At 36.8% G+C, this 18,811-nt stretch overlaps 1 protein-coding gene across 2 annotated transcripts in view; it reads right to left on the bottom strand.

Moving 5' to 3' along the window:
• LOC121368432 (huntingtin-interacting protein 1-like) overlaps positions 1-18,811 on the bottom strand; it is a 78,439-nt gene that overhangs the window by 42,453 nt on the left and 17,175 nt on the right. For both annotated transcript variants that reach the window (XM_041493162.1, XM_041493163.1), the window contains exons 2-8: positions 18,439-18,502; positions 14,475-14,617; positions 11,745-11,801; positions 6,888-6,968; positions 6,156-6,232; positions 4,660-4,721; positions 3,250-3,390 (exon numbers count right to left, since the gene is read on the bottom strand). In XM_041493162.1, the coding sequence (XP_041349096.1) occupies positions 3,250-3,390; positions 4,660-4,721; positions 6,156-6,232; positions 6,888-6,968; positions 11,745-11,801; positions 14,475-14,617; positions 18,439-18,502 (625 nt within the window). The remainder of the gene's footprint in view (positions 1-3,249; positions 3,391-4,659; positions 4,722-6,155; positions 6,233-6,887; positions 6,969-11,744; positions 11,802-14,474; positions 14,618-18,438; positions 18,503-18,811) is intronic.

The raw sequence follows: 18,811 nt of genomic DNA, 5'->3' as shown, positions 1-18,811 counted from the left end.
GTACATACCATGACCCTTGACCCACAAAGTAGTAAAGACTCTTTTATATGCACTGATCCATAGACAGGACTACATATCATGACCCTTGACCCATAAAGTAGTAAAGACACTTTATTATATGCACTGATCCATAGACAGGACTACATACCATGACCCTTGACCCATAAAGTAGTAAAGACTCTTTTATATGCACTGATCCATAGACAGGACTACATATCATGACCCTTGACCCATAAAGCAGTAAAGCATCTTTTATATGCACTGATCCATAGACAGGACTACATATCATGACCATTGACCCATAAAGCAGTAAAGCATATTTTATATGCACTGATCCATAGACAGGACTACATATCATGACCATTGACCCATAAAGCAGTAAAGCATATTTTATATGCACTGATCCATAGACAGGACTACATATCATGACCGTTGACCCATAAAGCAGTAAAGCATATTTTATATGCACTGATCCATAGACAGGACTACATATCATGACCCTTGACCCATAAAGTAGTAAAGACACTTTATTATATGCACTGATCCATAGACAGGACTACATACCATGACCCTTGACCCATAAAGTAGTAAAGACTCTTTTATATGCACTGATCCATAGACAGGACTACATGTACATATCATGACCCTTGACCCATAAAGCAGTAAAGCATCTTTTATATGCACTGATCCATAGACAGGACTACATATCATGACCATTGACCCATAAAGCAGTAAAGCATATTTTATATGCACTGATCCATAGACAGGACTACATATCATGACCGTTGACCCATAAAGCAGTAAAGGATCTTTTATATGCATTGATCCAGACATGACAGTACATACCATGACCTCTGACGCATAAAACATCTTTTATATGTACTGATCCAAAGACCGGACAGTACATATCATGGCATTTGATGGATTAGTCATGGGACACTGGATGGGATGGGAACAGCACCATCATATAATAGCCCACCTGAGGCTTATCAATCCTGTGACTTAAGGCGAGTGATCTACAACTGACCTACATACTGCCATGGGAGAAAAGAGGGTGACAAAATGCAATACATGTAGCATGGCACCAAAATTCAAAAGCAAGATAGCAACCCTCCAGAAATGGGGTGGCGAGAATAACGCACATGGTTCCAGACTTCTGAAAAATCATTTATTTCTAATTTCATTTTGAACATCAAACTTTAAGATTACAACCATTTATTAATATAAAATTTAAATTAAACTACATGTACATGTTTGTAGCTTTCGTCGAGATACGTAATAAACATAATGTTAGATGTACCTGTATATACAGTGAAACCTGTCTACAGTGGATCATGCCTAATATTTATCTGATTTAGACAGGGTCCAGTGTTCAGAGGGTCATGTTTCAGAATTAAAACATTTTGGCACCTGGTAACTGGGCTGGTTTTGACATGATTCCAGTATGTTCAGGGTTCAGTTTAGACAGGTTTCACAGCATTAATGATGGATGAAACTGATTAAATCCTTTTAAATAATTAATATGCAACACACCAATAAAACAAAACATGATTAGATGTTAAACATCTTAACAAGGTAAGCCGTGAAAAGATGTAACCGTGTTCTCAAACTGAACAATTTTAATGTAAAGGTAGCACCAGTTCCAAGGCAAGTAATAAAATCTGAAGATGTTATCAGTATTACCCTTACCACATCCAGGACTGAAGGCTAATTTAAAACAAGACAGAAAACCACACAATGTATCACACACACATCTATGGGATAGCAGCTATAAAAAATTAAATCTTATTAGTTGTTAATAATAAACAGGGTGGTATATAGAGGATAATAAATGAGTTACCAATTATTATATAATTTATGTCCCTCGTGAAATAATTTTCAGTTGCCACAAGCTTTTGCCAGTGACAAATGAAAATTATTTCATGCGGGACATATATTTTATAATAACTGGTACAGAGTTTGTTATTCTATTTATTACATCAGCTATTTTTTTCTAAAAGCTTTTATTTTCAACAAACATCCACGTACATGTATAGAAACGATGTAAACCACTTTATGCACTGTTCTGAGTATTGCTTTAACTTTGTAATTTAATCACGTTCTTAGATAATTTTCAAAAACAAAAGTTCTCTTTATTCTGGTAAAAAATCTATAAAGAATTGCATTAAAATGACATTTTGTTATAAATTTAACACCAAAAACAGAGAGCCGTAAAACGCAAACTCTTTAAACTACATGACGTCATTTTGTTTTTACCAAATCATGATGACATCATATTTAGTACTGACAGGGTCATTGGTTTGTAAGCATCAAATTGTCCAATAGTACTGTTCATTAGGCCAATGCAGAATATTTCCCACTGAGAAAATATGGAAAATATGAATGACTGCTGGGGTAAAAAATGAAATTTATGTACCAAGAGAAATTTAATAATAACTGGTACCAAGTTTGTTAGTCTATTTATTATGTCAGCTACGTTTGAAATTCATACATGTTCATGTACATAGAAACAAAGTAAACCACTTTGCCAAATCGTGATGATGTCAAACTTAGTACTGACAAAGTTATTGGTCAAATTGTCCAATAATATTGGATTTTACACCAATGCATAAAACGTTTTCACTAAGAAATAATTATATTTATTTCCCCAGTTCTGAGTGCCAGCTGGTGTAATAAAACCACTTTAAGTATTTAATTAAGATAAAACATAGCATTAAAGCCCCAAAAACCCTTATCCTGACCATTAAACCACACAGAATAAATTAATAAAGGGACATGTTAAAACTTTCTATGTCATCCACTAAACCTGATTTGATCTGTGCAAATTGAAATTCTACATAACCTAGTTTTGTTTTCATGATTTGAAATGCAAGTTAAATTGTTTAATATATCAAATAAATTTGTATTAACTAATATAAAACCAAAATGGACGATTGTACTGTTCTGACTGAATGGTCAAATGAATCTGACAAATCCAAAGATCTTTTGTAAATTAAATGTCCGATGCAGCTCACTAAACGGTATCCATACTAACACAATTGAGTAATAATTTTAAACAATATTTATTTCTGTTTATATATTAATAGATGGGAATGGTCAACTGGCATAGCCAGAGTAGAAAGTGAAGTTAAATGTTTGCATTCTCTGCCACCAAAGTATATACTGCCTTCAAGTTATGAAAGTTTGAACAGGTAAATAAATATAAACTGCACAAATATTTTAAGTTTTTACTAAACCACAACTACTTACTAGAATGTAATCTGAAGAGAGACTTCACTAGGTAATCGTAAAGCTGACATGAGTCTAATATGCAGACAATCAGCGGGGCAAGTCGACACTGACCCGATGTCGTCATGGAGTTGGCACGTGACATGTCCAATGAACCAAACACTGAAATAAAACATTACTCAGATAACATGAATGAATGATGGAATGAATGAATGAATGAAGAAATGAATGAATGAATGAATGATGGAATGAATGAATGATGGAATGACTGAATGAATGCCTGAATGAATGATGGAATGATTAACAACACCCCCACACAAAAATGCACATCAGCCATGTGCAGCGTGTCAAACAAAAGTAAGTACATGAATTAGAAATAAATAATTATGCAAAACCACAGGGTAAAAAGCTGTGGGGAAAAGTACAATGTAAGTAAATTTTAAAACTTTGTACAGAAATCAAAATGTTCAAACAAAATTAATTAATTCTGGGTGGAAACATGAAGACAATTCACTGTTTCTCATTTAAAACAGACATGGATACCCCAAGGCAAATGAAAGGGGTATTTCTTATAGTGAAAGAATTTCCTATATTAAGACTTTATTTCTTAACTAAATTTTATAAAAGACTTCCTATTATATGATTTAATGTACGATGACAGTTTGATGTTACTCAAAACTCAATGTTATTCTTTGATACAGGGAGAAATTGATGCCATTATGTGGACGAAAGAAACAATTTATCAATGTTTTAAAGTATAATTTATTTGTATTTTTTTTGTAGTAAGAATTGTTTTCATTTGTTTTCTTTAATTTATCAATGTATAACTGTGACATAATATATTTAGCTAAAAGTCATGTGACATAGTGATATATTTCATACGATTTGAAACTACTTGAGAAACTCCTTTTAAAAAAGACAACCATTTCTGAAATAAATTTATCTTTTAGTTTCTATTATACAGTGTGTGTATTCTGCATTGTAAGGTAATCTGTATAACTTTTTCTCCATCATTTTTTTTTAAGTAACTGTCATGTCTGTGGAAACTACTTACTGAAGTTTCTTTTCTGTTAACTTCAATCAAAAAGTATATTTTGTACATGAGTACAATTAAACAGAAAAGTATAGAGGTTAACAAGCATTCTGAGAGTATTGCTAAAGCAATATATTTTCCCTACCAGGCCCAACAAATTTCAAGTTCAAGGGCCATAATTCTGACAAAAATGGGTAAATCATCATGCAAGTAAACTTGATCTGTAACAGTGCCTGATAAAGCTACATAAACAAAATTTGAGCTCAATATCTTAAGGCATTCTGAAAAAAGTCTGGAAAATTATACATGGGACAGACGAACAGACAGATAGAAGAACATAGTCGAAACCTATAGTCCCCTCAGGTTAGACCAGTAGGATCTTATATATTATTATTTACCTGCTTGTTGAAAACTGAGTATTTCATCCAGATAGTCCAACATGTCAATGGAAAATTCAAAACTGAAAAGAATTCAAAGAGAACAGTTTTATTCATGGTTTTGAAACAGGCCTGGATCCAAACAGGGTGGGGATGCATGATGTAAACATCCACTGGAACACAGAGTTCAAGACATTAGTTTTAATGAATCTATAATATCAACAAATCCACCCACCCTTCCTCACAAAAAAACCCCCCAACAAACATTTGAATAAGGGGATGTAACATTTAACTTGGGTTTTTGTTAGGAAGACCATCATAAATATAATGCAGGGTACAATATTTAAAAATGTTAGGTAACCAGAAGTCAGTTCAAGTGATTTTTACTTAGGTAACTGATTGTTCTGTTACGTAAATATAGTAATTGTTCACCACGTAACCTATTGGCGGTTCTTGTGCTTTTAAAGTTGTGTAACCAACACACGAACAGAACAACGGTTCTCATGAAATATTGTGCCTTGTAGTTGTAATGCATGTGTGTGTACCTTGGGATGATGTCAGTGCTATTTTGTTAGATTATACCCCTTTCATGAAAACTTTCTAAAGTTAGAACCTTTACAAATTCCTATTTCCCACCAAATTACTGCTTATCATCACATAGTTATCTCTTTAAATCTAACATCTTAGCTGGTTTTAATTTTTTTTGTTTTTTTTGTTTAACGACACCACTAGAGCACATTGATTTATTAATCATCGGCTAATGGATGTCAGACATTTGGTAAATTTCGACAGTAAGTCTTAGAGAAATAACCCTCTACATTTTTGCCATTAGTAGCAAGGGATCTTTTATATGCACCACCCCACAGACAAGATAGCACATACCACAGCCTTTGATATACCAGTTGTGGTGCACTGATTGGAATGAAATTAAATTTCGATGCAAATCATAAATGTAATTATAATATAAGCAGCTGGCCATCTGTTTAAATATCCCCCTTACAAGTAGAGTCCCATGGTGGATTCAAGGCGTCTCCGTAACATTATTTCTTAGGGTACAGTCCTCACCATCTAACAGGGAAAGTAGATATAACTAATATCTTAGTCCATGTAAAGATTCTGTGAAAACAAAAACAGAAAACAATTAAAGTTTGAGGTATCGGTGTCCAACATAGAAGAGACAGGCCTTCAGATTTCAGTACTGTGTCGATAAAAATCACGAAACCAAAATTTTATTTCCCATGATTATTATATCAAGTACGACCGACTATTCAACGAAAATAACATATATATATAACAAAACAGTTTCCGATGGGTTCCCATGATCACCACGCATGGAACCGAAAGTGTTTCCCATAAAATTTGAAATCCTATGGCCGGAGCGACCAATAGCATGACTGTATGTCTCTATGAAATAATGCTAGGCGGTTCCTAAATAAACTGAAACTTCAGCTCCAGGTTAGTTTAACATTATTTACATTATTTTTTTAATTATTGCTGTAGACAACTACACGACTTACTAGCTGTTAACATCTGATCCACAGATCTTGTTGTAAACTTCATCCGTCATCACCAGGTTGCCCGGAATACGCCCAAACTACAATCAAAATTCAAACACAGTGATGGATGCATAAAATAAATAATTATAACTGGGGTTTCATAAATTTTATTGTCAATAGCATTCAAAAATGTTGATGCTAGCAGAGGACTGCCTTGAAGGGTAATGTCACAAACAAAAGTTGTATTTACACGAACCTGTATGACTACTCCTAGTATGTGACATGCATTTTCATGAGGCAATTTTCTGAAATAGTTAATCTGTAGCTCTCAGTTACATGCATTTCGCATAGAGCTTAAAATTAGTATTGGTTCTAACATAATAATGTTAAGATAATCACAAACTGCTATACATTTTTAAAAGCATTCTCACCATATATTTACTCCAAATCTTTACAACATATACAATAAGATTTTATCTTAAAAAAGCATCTTAAATATTTATTTATTTTTAAATTAAAAAAAAAAAAAATATATATATATACCGGTATATATAATGATGACGAATTAGAAACCTGTATAATTAGACAACAGACAACTATCAATCAGTATTTAAACTTAATCGTTTTGAGATATTTTATTGATCTGAAAAAAAAAGTCAAAAGGATTGCACAACATGCAGAGCCTAAACTTAACTGAATTATATATTGACTCCATATCAATTTCAGACCAACAAATCAGCTGCATATATGTACCTTTCTGTGAAATGACAGCTTCTGTTTTAACAGCTTGCAGTAGGATGCAATCAGTCTGCCGTATCCTTCCTTTAGGTGACCCTGAAGATGAACGATGCTTTAAATTAGTAATAATATATATTTCTATATAAAACTTGATTTTGTTTGCTGTGACAGATAAAAAAAAAGAGAAGTTTTGTTTTGTTTAACGACACCACTAGAGCACATTGATTCATTAATCATCGGCTATTGGATGTCAAACAATTGGTAATTTTGACATATAGTCATCATAGGAAATCCGCTACATTTTTTCTAATGCAGCAAGAGATCTTTTATATGCACTTTAGCACAGACAGGATAGCACATACCACCACCTTTGATATACCAGTCATCAGTGTTCGAAATAAGCACTTGTCCGTTTGTCCTAACAAGTGAAAATCTGCTCGGACAAGCAAAATGTACCTAAATGGTTGTCCAGTGGACAAGTAAAACTTTTCAATGCAGTTTAATTTTGAGCAATCAAACATACAGTCCTTGTACTTTAATAAAACAAAACATTTATTTGGTGAAAACAAGTAGATTTCTCGATGTAACTGTCCGGTGGACAAATGAAAAATTCTGCTTATTTCTATCGCTGGTCATGTTGCACTGGCTGGAACGAGAAATAGTCCAAGGGGTCCACCGACGGGAATCGATCTCAAACCAACCACACATCAACTGTGACAGATGAAACCAACTGAGTGTAAACAGATCAGACATGGTGATGCATTGTCATTATGTAGTGACCTTCCACTATGAACACTGTATGTTTGTGAATGTGTTATGACAACCGTCAGTTTTATGTTATCTGGCCACTTGATAACACTGGCCAGAGATGAAAGTGGGTAATGAAAACAAAAGCCCAGGAAATAATAATATTGGTGGTTGGGTACAGAGATTGACCCTAGAGTTATCCAGCCAGTGCTCCACAACTGGTGTAACAAAGGCCGTGGTATGTACTATCCTGTCTGTGGGATTGTGCATATAAAAGATCCCTTGCTGCTAAATGAAAAAGAATAGCCCATGCAGTGGCGACAGCGGGTTTTCTCTCTATGTATCTGTGTGGTCCTTAACCATATGTCTGACGCCATATAACCGTAAATGAAATGTGTTGAGTGCATCGTTACATAAAACATTCCTTTCTTCCCTCTTCCCTGAGTTAGGGTTGGAGAATGAATTTAAAATGGTCCCAATTCAGAATACATGCATAGCATAAGCTGAAACCATATTGTAGGTTTTAGATAGAGAATATTGAACATTTTGGACAAACAGCTACATGAAAACCTAAAACACTGTATCATGATAAAAAATCCAGAAAGCATTCAACTCTTAAAATCTTTCTTCAAATTTGATCTACATGTACAAGTTGTGAAGAAAAGTTAAAAGTTTGTTTTGTTTAATGACACCATCAGAGCACATTGGTGTGTTAATCATCGGATATTGAAAAAATATCAAACATTTCGTAATTTTGACACAGTCTTAGAGAGGAAACCTACTACATTTTCCCATTAGTAGTAAGGGATCTTTTATACGTACTATCCCACAGACAGGATAGCATGTATCATGGCCTTTGATATACCAGTTGTGGTGCACTGGCTGGAATGAGAAATAGACCAATTAATGGGCCCACTGACTGGGATTGATCCCAGACCGACCATGCATCTGAGTGCTTTACTACTGGGCTACGTCCCTTCCCCAAAAGTTCTGAAGAAAGGCAAGGAAAGAATAGAAAGGAATGTATAATGACACATCTTCAAATGTTAAACTATCACCACCAGTATTTGGTGTCTAACATCACAGCTAGCTCTGGCACTCGCCAAATTCGCAAACTGCGAATTTTAAAAACAACTGGTGATTTTCATTTTAATTTGTCAAAATAATTTCATGAAACAATTTATATTTTATTAGAAAATATCCAGGGGCCTAATTCACTAAATTCTCGCAACTATGCTATCTCGCAATGCAATGCTAAAAGACTTGCAAAGAGGATGCTTTGTTGTCTAGCAGTGCCTAAGAGAGCTTTGTGAATTAGGCCCCAGGTTTCTGCAGTTTTTGAAGTTTGATAAATAATTTGGTGAAATTTTCTATGAACCTGGAGCTATCCCTGAATATTTTGACATTACCTGTACATGAAGGTCTAGAAAATATGTAAGACACCAGCTGGCACCACCTACATGTAAGCCACTCCTATCAAATAACATCAATGGATCTTTTACTCTCTTCTCCACAGACTGTCAGTACAAGTAGAGTAGATACCAGTATTTTATATACAGGTTGCAGGGCACTTGCTGTGATGGAACCCTATTGTTTAAATTTATTTTAAACTGGTTTTTTCTTTTTTCTTTTTTATCCCACTGCCCCCTTTGCTTTCTCTCCTTTTGAATTCCATCTCATTTCTTCCCAATCTGGCAACTCCTCCTATCTTTCAACTTCTTTTGCTGTCCACCTCCACATCCCAGTCCTTGTCTCTCCAACCACGACAGGTGCTGGTCTCTTGTGGCTATCTGTGCCACACACCTGCTATTCTCCATCAGCTTTTAGCTGTGGGCTTAGTCTGACCACTTTGGGGAGTGTTCAGTAGTTACTTCTGGCATTGTTAAGAGGCACTTGTAACCACCTACTATGCACCCCTACTACCGTCGGTTGTTAGTTAGTGCCGTGGGTCAGACCAGCTTTATTAGCGGCAGAGGACGAGGATGCCAGGTGGGTGCAGGGAAATACACAGAGACAGCACCCGTGGAGGAAGTTGAGACAGGTAGGTGCTGGTGTGGACAGCTCAGAAGACAGAGTCGGAGGAAATTGACAGAAAGGGTTGAAACAGATTGAAATCATGGGAGAAATTGAAAAGTTTTTTATATTAAGATAATAAGAATGATAGGCAGAAGGTGATAGATGAGAAAGATGAATGAATGTGTGAGCCAGCTTTGATGGGATTTGAACCAGTCGTCAGCTTGATTGTCCAGCAGCTTATCAACTAGACCACCGAGCTCACTTAAACTTGGTTTTTTGAGGCTATGTAAGAAACTGCATATAACAGAATCCTTGCTGCTAATTATAACAATGACTTAAGTGGCAGCAGCTGATGTCTTCGTTAACACTCTAAACTAAGTGTCTCAGTCATTCCTGCACACATATACCTCTAATTAAACCACATGTGGAAACAATGCAGGAACCCCCCCCCCCCCCAAATTTCAGCACACACGCGTGCACGCACACACTAGCCTCTAATTAAACCACATGTGGAAACAATGCAGGACACCCCCCCCACCCCCCACCCCCCCACCCATTTCAGCATGCACGCGCGCACACACACTAGTCTCTAATTAAACCACATGTGGAAACAATGCAGGAACCACCATTTCATAATATACACATACTGGCCTCTAGTTAAATAATGTGCCTAAACATGGCAGAAACCCCATTTTCAGTGCACAATTGCTCGCTCGCTCGCTCGCACTTTCTCATTCACACTCACTCACTCACTCACTCACTCTCTCTCTCTCTCTCTCTCTCTCTCTCTCTCTCTCTCTCTCTCTCTCTCTCTCTCTCTCTCTCTCTCTCTCTCTCTCTCTCTCTCTCTCTCTCTCTCTCTCTCTCTCTCTCACACACACACAAACACACCCACCACACCAGATTAAACAGTGTGCTGGAACATTGCAAAAAAAACCCAAAACAACCTCTTCAGCCATAGTTTTTTTTTATAAAATCTCATACAATTATAAAATTGATTGGGGGGGGGGGGGGGGGGGGGGGGGGGGGGGGTTAAGGTTCTTTTCACACTAAACTCAATTTGTCAAAAGTGACAAAAAAAGAAGAAAAAAAACAGAAAAGAAATCCTATCTGGCATCCAGTATTTTCATCCAATTACTAGGAGTAGGCTGTGTATCAAGCTTCCAAGTAAATTAATACAGTCATGCAATACACAATGTAGTGTCAGATACTGTATATCAGAAATTAATTTATTGATTCCACGATAATTAGAATTACAGCCGTTGCGATGAACATGTATGCATTTGATTCTCAGTTAGCAAATTGAATTCAATTAGGTTTGATCTACAAATGGCATACAGCAAAGAAAAAAGTAATAATACAACAATTTAAAAATAAAACACATAATTTAATCTTTGAGTGCTTCGCTTCCAAATTGTCTACCTATAGAATAACTGTAGGTACAGTAATTATTTAAGGCTCCCAAACCTTAATTAACATTACCATATGACTCTGAGCCAATAAAGACTTACAAAAATAAAACCAAAACAATACCACACACACACAATATCTCTCTCTTTCTCACTCTCACTCTCACTCTCTCTCTTCCTCTCTCTCTCTCTCTTCCCCTCTCTATCTCTCTCCACCTCTCACTCCCTCTCTCTCTCTCACTCTCTCTCTCTCTCTCTCTTCCACTCTCTATCTCTCTCTCCACCTCTCACTCCCTCTCTCACACTAACATACACACCAAAGCATACAAATGTTGTATAATTAAACTAGACAAACAAATATTGCTGAAAATGTGATCAAATTGAAATTAGCAAATATTTTTATTTCTCGTCAAATTACCATGATCGTGCTAAAAGTACTTTAGCAGTTCACTGGGGACTCTGCCACGGAGCACTGTGACACAGCTCATCAAGTGAGAAACAACATTTTATAACAATACGACATGAACTTAATAAAAACACCCACTTAATTGATTTCTTAATGTCACTCCGCAAAGCAGTTTAAAAAAAAACACAACACGCAGACACATTACAAGGTGTTGTTCAAGAGGACAATACAGACAGACAGTACATAACAAGTAAGACGAATTAAATTAGTGAAATAGATACTACTGTTACAAACCCATAGTTTTCCCAGATCTGTCAAATGACTTCTGTACTTCATGGAATCAAGCACTACCTGAAATAGAATAAGGAAGGAAATATTTTATTTAACGATGTACTTAACACATTTTATTTACGGTTATATGGCGTCGGACATATGGTTGAGGACCAGACAGATACTGAGGGAGGAAATCCGCTGTCGACCATTTCATGGGCTACTCTTTTCAATTAGCAGCAAGGGATCTTTTATATGCACGATCCCACAGACAGGATAGCACATAACACAGCCTTTGATGTACCAGTCGTGGTGCACTGTCTGGAGCTAAAAATAGCCCAATGGGCCCATTGACGGGGATCGATCCCAAACCGACTGCGTATGAAGTGAGCACTTTACCACTGGGCTACGTCTCGCCCCGAAAAATAGAATAAAGAAATCTTTTTTTAAAAAAATTATGCTTTCCCTACAACTAGTAATTGTAATGTACATGTAATCTCATGAAATGTAGGGCCCAACTAAAAGTAGAAAGGTAGTGTTATAGCAAGTACAAATCTTATAATAAAAGAAATTGATATATAAATTAAATAATTTATTGATAAGGTCATAATTTGTTTTGATTATAACCTACAAATCTGTGTATATATCAATATACAGTTACATGAGTGAAATGTATTTTTATTTCACAATATCCATCCATCCATCCGTAACCTCTTGCTATCCGATATGCTTCCACCCACCAATATGCTCAGCTACATATAAATGTGCACAAGACATATATAAGATTAAAAATTAAAACTTGAAAAACAACAACAAAAACACCTTAAAAATATTGTCAAAATAAATGTATACTACTCAAAAGAATTTAAGGGTCAAAAATTTATAACCAAATAAGTTTCAGAGTGTATTAGATTGATGATGTAAACTACACCAAATTTTTTATTTATTGTTCCATATTTACAAAAAACCACAAATAAACGTCACTGTATACAAGAAAGTCACATGACATGCTGTCAAAGTTGAAGGTTGTCAAACATGGATTTTACACATTAGAACATTCATTTAATAGTGTGTGAATCCACCCCTGGCGCGAATACACTTGACACATCGTTGCCTCATGCTGTTGATCAGACGTCTGAAGAACTCTTGGGGAATGGCCTGCCACTCTGCCATAAGAAGTTGACCCAGATCATGAAGGTTGGCCTAATTCGTCCTAGGCGTACTCTATTGGGGCCAAGTCAGGCGAATATGCTGGCCAATCCATCCTGGCGATACCTTGTTGTCTGAGAAAGTCCGTTACCACCATGGCGCAGTGGGGTCTGGCATTGTCATCCTGCAGAACTGCCCCGCTGCCAATCTGCTGAAGGCCTGGGAGAACCAACGGCCGAATAATCTCATTCAGATAGCGGATTCCATTCAGATTGCCATCCACCACATAGAGGGGGGTCCTGTGGTGGATAGAGATGCCGCCCCACACCATGACACTGCCACCACCGAACCGGTGACGTTGTCTAACGTTAACGTCAGCGAAGCGCTCCCCAGGACGTCTGTAGACACGAAGCCGACCGTTGTTGAACTGGAGACTAAACCTGGACTCATCAGTGAACATCACTCGACCCCACTGAAGACGTTGCCACCACAGATGAAGCGTGCACCAGTGACATCTGGCCGTTCTGTGACGTGGTAGGAGTGGTGGTCGAACAGCCTGGCGATGGCAGCATGGATTATTGGCTCTCAGACGATTGCGTATGGTTTGATCAGACACTCGAGTTCCAGTCGCAGTCCGCAGATTGTCACGTAATCGGCGTGCAGTGGTTGTGCGTTGACGTAGAGCCATATTGGTGATGTAGCGGTCCTCTCTATTTGTAGTGCTTCGGCGTCTTCCCGAATGTGGACGATTTTGAACAGAATTCGTTGCTTGGTACCGTTGCCACAGTCGGCCAACGACACTCTGACTGACACCAAGTCTCAGAGCAACATTTCTTTGCGTATTGCCATCCTGAAGCCAAGCAATAGCCCTTCCTCGATCTTCGATAGTCAGTTGAGTCATACCATTGTCGAATTTGAAGTGTGCACCGTACACGAACGCAAGCTCCAATTATACGGAAATTCAGCATTGGGAACAAGGAATACACGTGCAAAGCGTGCAAATGAAGCCCTTTGTGAAAAAGCAAGTTATGGGCACTTAGCAGACCTTTCGCTTTCGCCCTAATTTACGTGCAAATGTAAGCATGTTTTCGCCATTAGAACTAGTCGAAAGTGTCAATGACAGTGGATTTTAATTCATTTATGGGTTGCTTAGACCCACTTTCGTCAAAATTGAACAATACCATGCGTGACATTATGGTCTAGCTAATATAATTGACATTCAGAAAATAATGTCGAAAATATCGTCTGACCCTTAAATTCTTTTGAGTAGTATACATCTATCCACGGATCTATCTAACGATCCATCCATTCATAAATGGGTGTACATTTGCTTTGGCATCCACCTATCAAATTACCCAAATTCATCCATCAACCCAAACCCATCCATCCATATACCCAAACCCATTCATCGGTCTACCCAAACCCATTCATCGGTCTACCCAAACCCATCCATGGATCTACCCAAACCCATCCATCCATTTACCCAAATCCATCCATCCATCTACCCAAACACATCCATCCATTTACCCAAACACATCCATCGATCCATGCACCCAAACTCATCCATCGATCGATGCATCCACACATAACTGACTGAATACTTACATTGGGGTGTCCATCCCTCAGTAGCTTGTGCATGACATGAAGAAACTTCCAGCAAACAATGGGATTTGCTTGGACTGGAAGCTTGGATGCAACAGTCCAAAAAATCCCACCCCCGTTGCCTTGAAACGTTCCAAGTATAATATCTGGTAGCTGGTTAAGGCCAAACATCAACATGACAACAAACAAACAAATATTACCACCTAGTGACAAAAACCTTTAACCTCCCCACCCCTCTATGGTAATAAAGTCTGGAACAGTTCTCCATGCAAGTCCCATGTCAAACATTTTAAAAGCAGAAGTATAAATTTTTAAATTCATAATTTGTCTTGTCTATTAATTATTATTCTTACACACCCGTTGGTGAGAACACTATGCATTATTTTTGATAACACAATTTCAAGACATACGACTGGCTGCTCCTAGGTGATGACCAGGTCACCAGTGCCATGCAGCAATTGAAAAACAACACAGTGGAAATAGATTACCCTGTGACATATAGTTAACCTGACAATCATGTGTCTGTGACGTGTAAGTTAGCTACATGTGCAACAGCTGTATATAACTTTTAGTAAAAAAAGACGTTAAAATTTGCTTAAAACCTAGTTTCTGAGGATATGTAAGAAATAGAATAATACATTTGTGTCTATTAGATACCATATATCTCACAACTCATTTAAAAATTTATCAAACTCGCTTTTGCTCGTTAGATGCAATTTTAAAACAACTCGTTGTGAGATAAATGGTATCAAAAGGCCACTCATGTATTATTCTCTATATACCGGCCTCGGTGGCGTCGTGGTTAGGCCATCAGTCTACAGGCTGGTAGGTACTGGGTTCGGATCCCAGTCGAGGCATGGGATTTTTAATCCAGATACCGACTCCAAACCCTGAGTGAGTGCTCCGCAAGGCTCAGTGGGTAGGTGTAAACCACTTGCATGACCAGTGATCCATAACTGGTTCAACAAAGGCCATGGTTTGTGCTATCCTGCCTGTGGGAAGCACAAATAAAAGATCCCTTGCTGCCTGTCATAAAAAGAGTAGCCTATGTGGCGACAGCAGGTTTCCTCTTAAAAATAGTGTCAGAATGATCATGTTTGACGTCCAATAGCCGATGATAAGATAAAAAAATCAATGTGCTCTAGAGGCGTCGTTAAATAAAACAAACTTTACTTTTTTTTATTCTCTATATAACTATGTCAAAAGTATTTAGGTTTTATTGCTTTTATTTATTACTATTTTGTTTTGTTTTACTTCTACGACAATATTTTTGTTTTCTCTCTGTAATACATGATACAAGCAGTGAAAGCAATAACATCATGTACACATGTATGTCAAAGAAAATGTATTTTAGCAGACAAGCTATGCCTGTATTATATTAATACTTCTATAAATAACTGAAGCACTTGGCAAACTATTTCTGTTTCGACTAAATTAACATCAACAGGAAATATCTGCATTACATCACCAGCTTAAGTTAATTTGACAGCAGGAAATCTTGACAAGTAAGGCATATAAGACAGTGGATACCAGTGGATACAAGATTCTACATTCTTGATCTCACAAAATAAAACTCATTTACTACAAAATGTTACAGTTGATGAGTTACATGTACATGTATTGGGTGATTAAAATTTAAAAATTTTTTTTTTTTTTAAAGTCACACTTTTTGAAGTTGAATAACAGGAAAAGTATGCAATGCAGAACAGTGAAGTTGTGTATAAAGGGGGTTTTGTTTAACGACACAGGGCTCGGACTAAACGGCGGCAACGACAGCAATTGCCGTCAGTGACATATAAACTGCCGTCTCGGTTGGGGTGTCACTGATGGCACTTCTGTGCTGCCGGAACATTATCTGCCAGTATTTAACACAGACATTTGGGTCCTTGTTGGAGTTAATGGGCGTTTAGTTAGTACCACGCGATGGGACTATATTTAGTCATGTGCATACCCTGTGTTGTTGTATAATATATGTTCTCACTGCATTTTGCCTCCTCGCTTTCGCGTTATGTCGTCCCTTTCCACGTTTGGCAGCCCCATTTGTTTTCCTGCGCCCCTCTTTTATTTTTCGGCATTCTGTTATAATTTACAGGACCAAGCTCCGCTATTTCAAAATGCACACTGGACATCAGAGGAAACAAGCGCGTTGTATACGAAAGCGCAACTGACAAAAAACTTCAGTAGCTTACGGCAGTTACCGTAACGTAATTTAACACTATTTTTAACAGCCTCTGTTGTATTCCATACCAGTATCCATTTGTATGTTTGATACACACAATAACAGTTATATTTATTTTATGAAAACCCCCCGTATTTGGCACCAAATTTGTCACTTGATCAGAATGGTCATTCTGTCTTTTGTGTCCACTAACTCGTGTCTGATATTTTACCCTCAATTGCAGATTTAATTGGTCGTAACTGATGATTTTTACTTACTGTCATTTGTTTATTCAGCAATTCCTTATAAAATATTAGAAACGTTTAGTTTAATTTAAAAAAAAAAACCACAACTTTATTTTGGGAGGGGGGGGGGGCGGGGGGAGGTGGGATATCACCGCTTATAAAAACAGAAGTGGTAGTGTTCATTATTAAAATCATTTATCTTGGGTGCCAAATAGTATATACACCGCCTTTACAAAAACGAAACTTTTTATCAGCTGGCAATATCAATGCGATCGATTCACTCGATGAAGATGGGAAATAAAAAGAACAGCAAAATGTTACCCCTTAGTGATCGCTTAAAAAAAATGTCTTTATTATTTTTCAGATATCTTAAAATCTTTATTAAAATAATAATATTAAAACTTTTATCGGTTTAGCAAAACGAATACCTGTGAATGTCAGACCGACACTGTTTTAACTGAACTACGTTTTAAAGAACAGTACACAAAAATAAGGCAGCTTGTACATTTGTACCAACTTTTCAGTACCAGATACCGAGGGGCAAAATAAGGGATAGGTATTTCCACAAAGTTTGTTTTTTTGCAATGGTGGGGTGGGGGGATGGGCGACCATCCTCATTTAATTTTCACCCAGTGAGAACACTGTATACAATTTAATGTCATCCATAGAGGGCAACTTGTCTCAAAAACACCAGGTTCCGTTAAATATGTCAGCTTATGCTAGTAGTCCATGATTCCATTTATAATAAATTCTTGTTTACTGAAGTTTATTGACATAAACTGAAGAAATTTGACTACATGTACATACTGAAAAATAACCTTTCAGTCAAGTTTAATTGCTGCAAAAGTTAGTTTAAAAACAATTTGCCGTCAGCATACTCAAAATTGACGTCGGTGGGCCCTTTCACCGACGGCAATTTTTTTTTTTTATTGCCGTGGGTGATAAATTCTTAAGTTCGAGCCCTGCGACACCACTAGAGCACATTGATTTATTAATTATCGGCTATTGGATATCAAACATTTTGTAATTTTGACAGTCTTAGAGAGGAAACCTGCTACATTTTTCCATTAGTAGCTAGGAATCTTTTATATGCACCATCCCACAGACAGGATAGCACATATCACAGCCTTTGATATACCAGTCATGGTGCACTAGCTGGAATGAGAAATAGCCCATCAACGGGGATCAATCCCAGACCAACTAATGAACTATGCATCAAGCAGGCACTTTACAATTAACTGAGCTACGTCCTGATCCCCGAAATTGTGTATAAAAGCAGTTTATTATATAATGTGTTACTGACAACTGCTGCTACTACTACTACTACTACTGTTACAAGAAGATAATACCCATTTAAAATGAAAGCTGAAATTTATGATAATTAAAACACTGCACGTAAAACATTTTAGCATTTCAAATATTATATAGATCTACAACTACATTGTAAAAATATGAGACAAAAAGCACATATCCCATTGGTAGCAGTACTGCTACTGCTTCTACTAATTTAATTCCAAAATAAAAGTGATTAAATAAAGTGAATATTGGCACTAGAAAAAGATACTTCTGACATGTTTTTCTTTAACTGGTGTTTCCTGTGTGTTGATGGCTTTATTTATGGCAACAGTCTGAAAATATAATAATAATAAAAATCACAGTTGTATATATATTCATGCATGCACACACATCAGCTTTACGTTGTTAACAATATATAATTATTAAAATATAATTGTTATTAAACCACAATCGAACGTGGTATTGGCATAATCTTCACATTCACAAAATAATACACAACATTTAGGCATAACAATGTACTTAACATACAATGTATGAAGAGTATTTGGTGCGTGAAAGGGAAGGAATATTTGTCTAAATGAAATCTACATTTTTTAAATGATGGCTATTTATTATCTGAGAGAGACAGAGAGGGAGGGAGG

This window comes from Gigantopelta aegis, chromosome 3 (assembly GCF_016097555.1).
Source record: "Gigantopelta aegis isolate Gae_Host chromosome 3, Gae_host_genome, whole genome shotgun sequence".
Lineage (NCBI taxonomy): Eukaryota > Metazoa > Mollusca > Gastropoda > Neomphalida > Peltospiridae > Gigantopelta > Gigantopelta aegis.
Note: the sequence above shows the minus strand (reverse complement) of the source record. Positions and strands in the feature narration are given on the sequence as shown.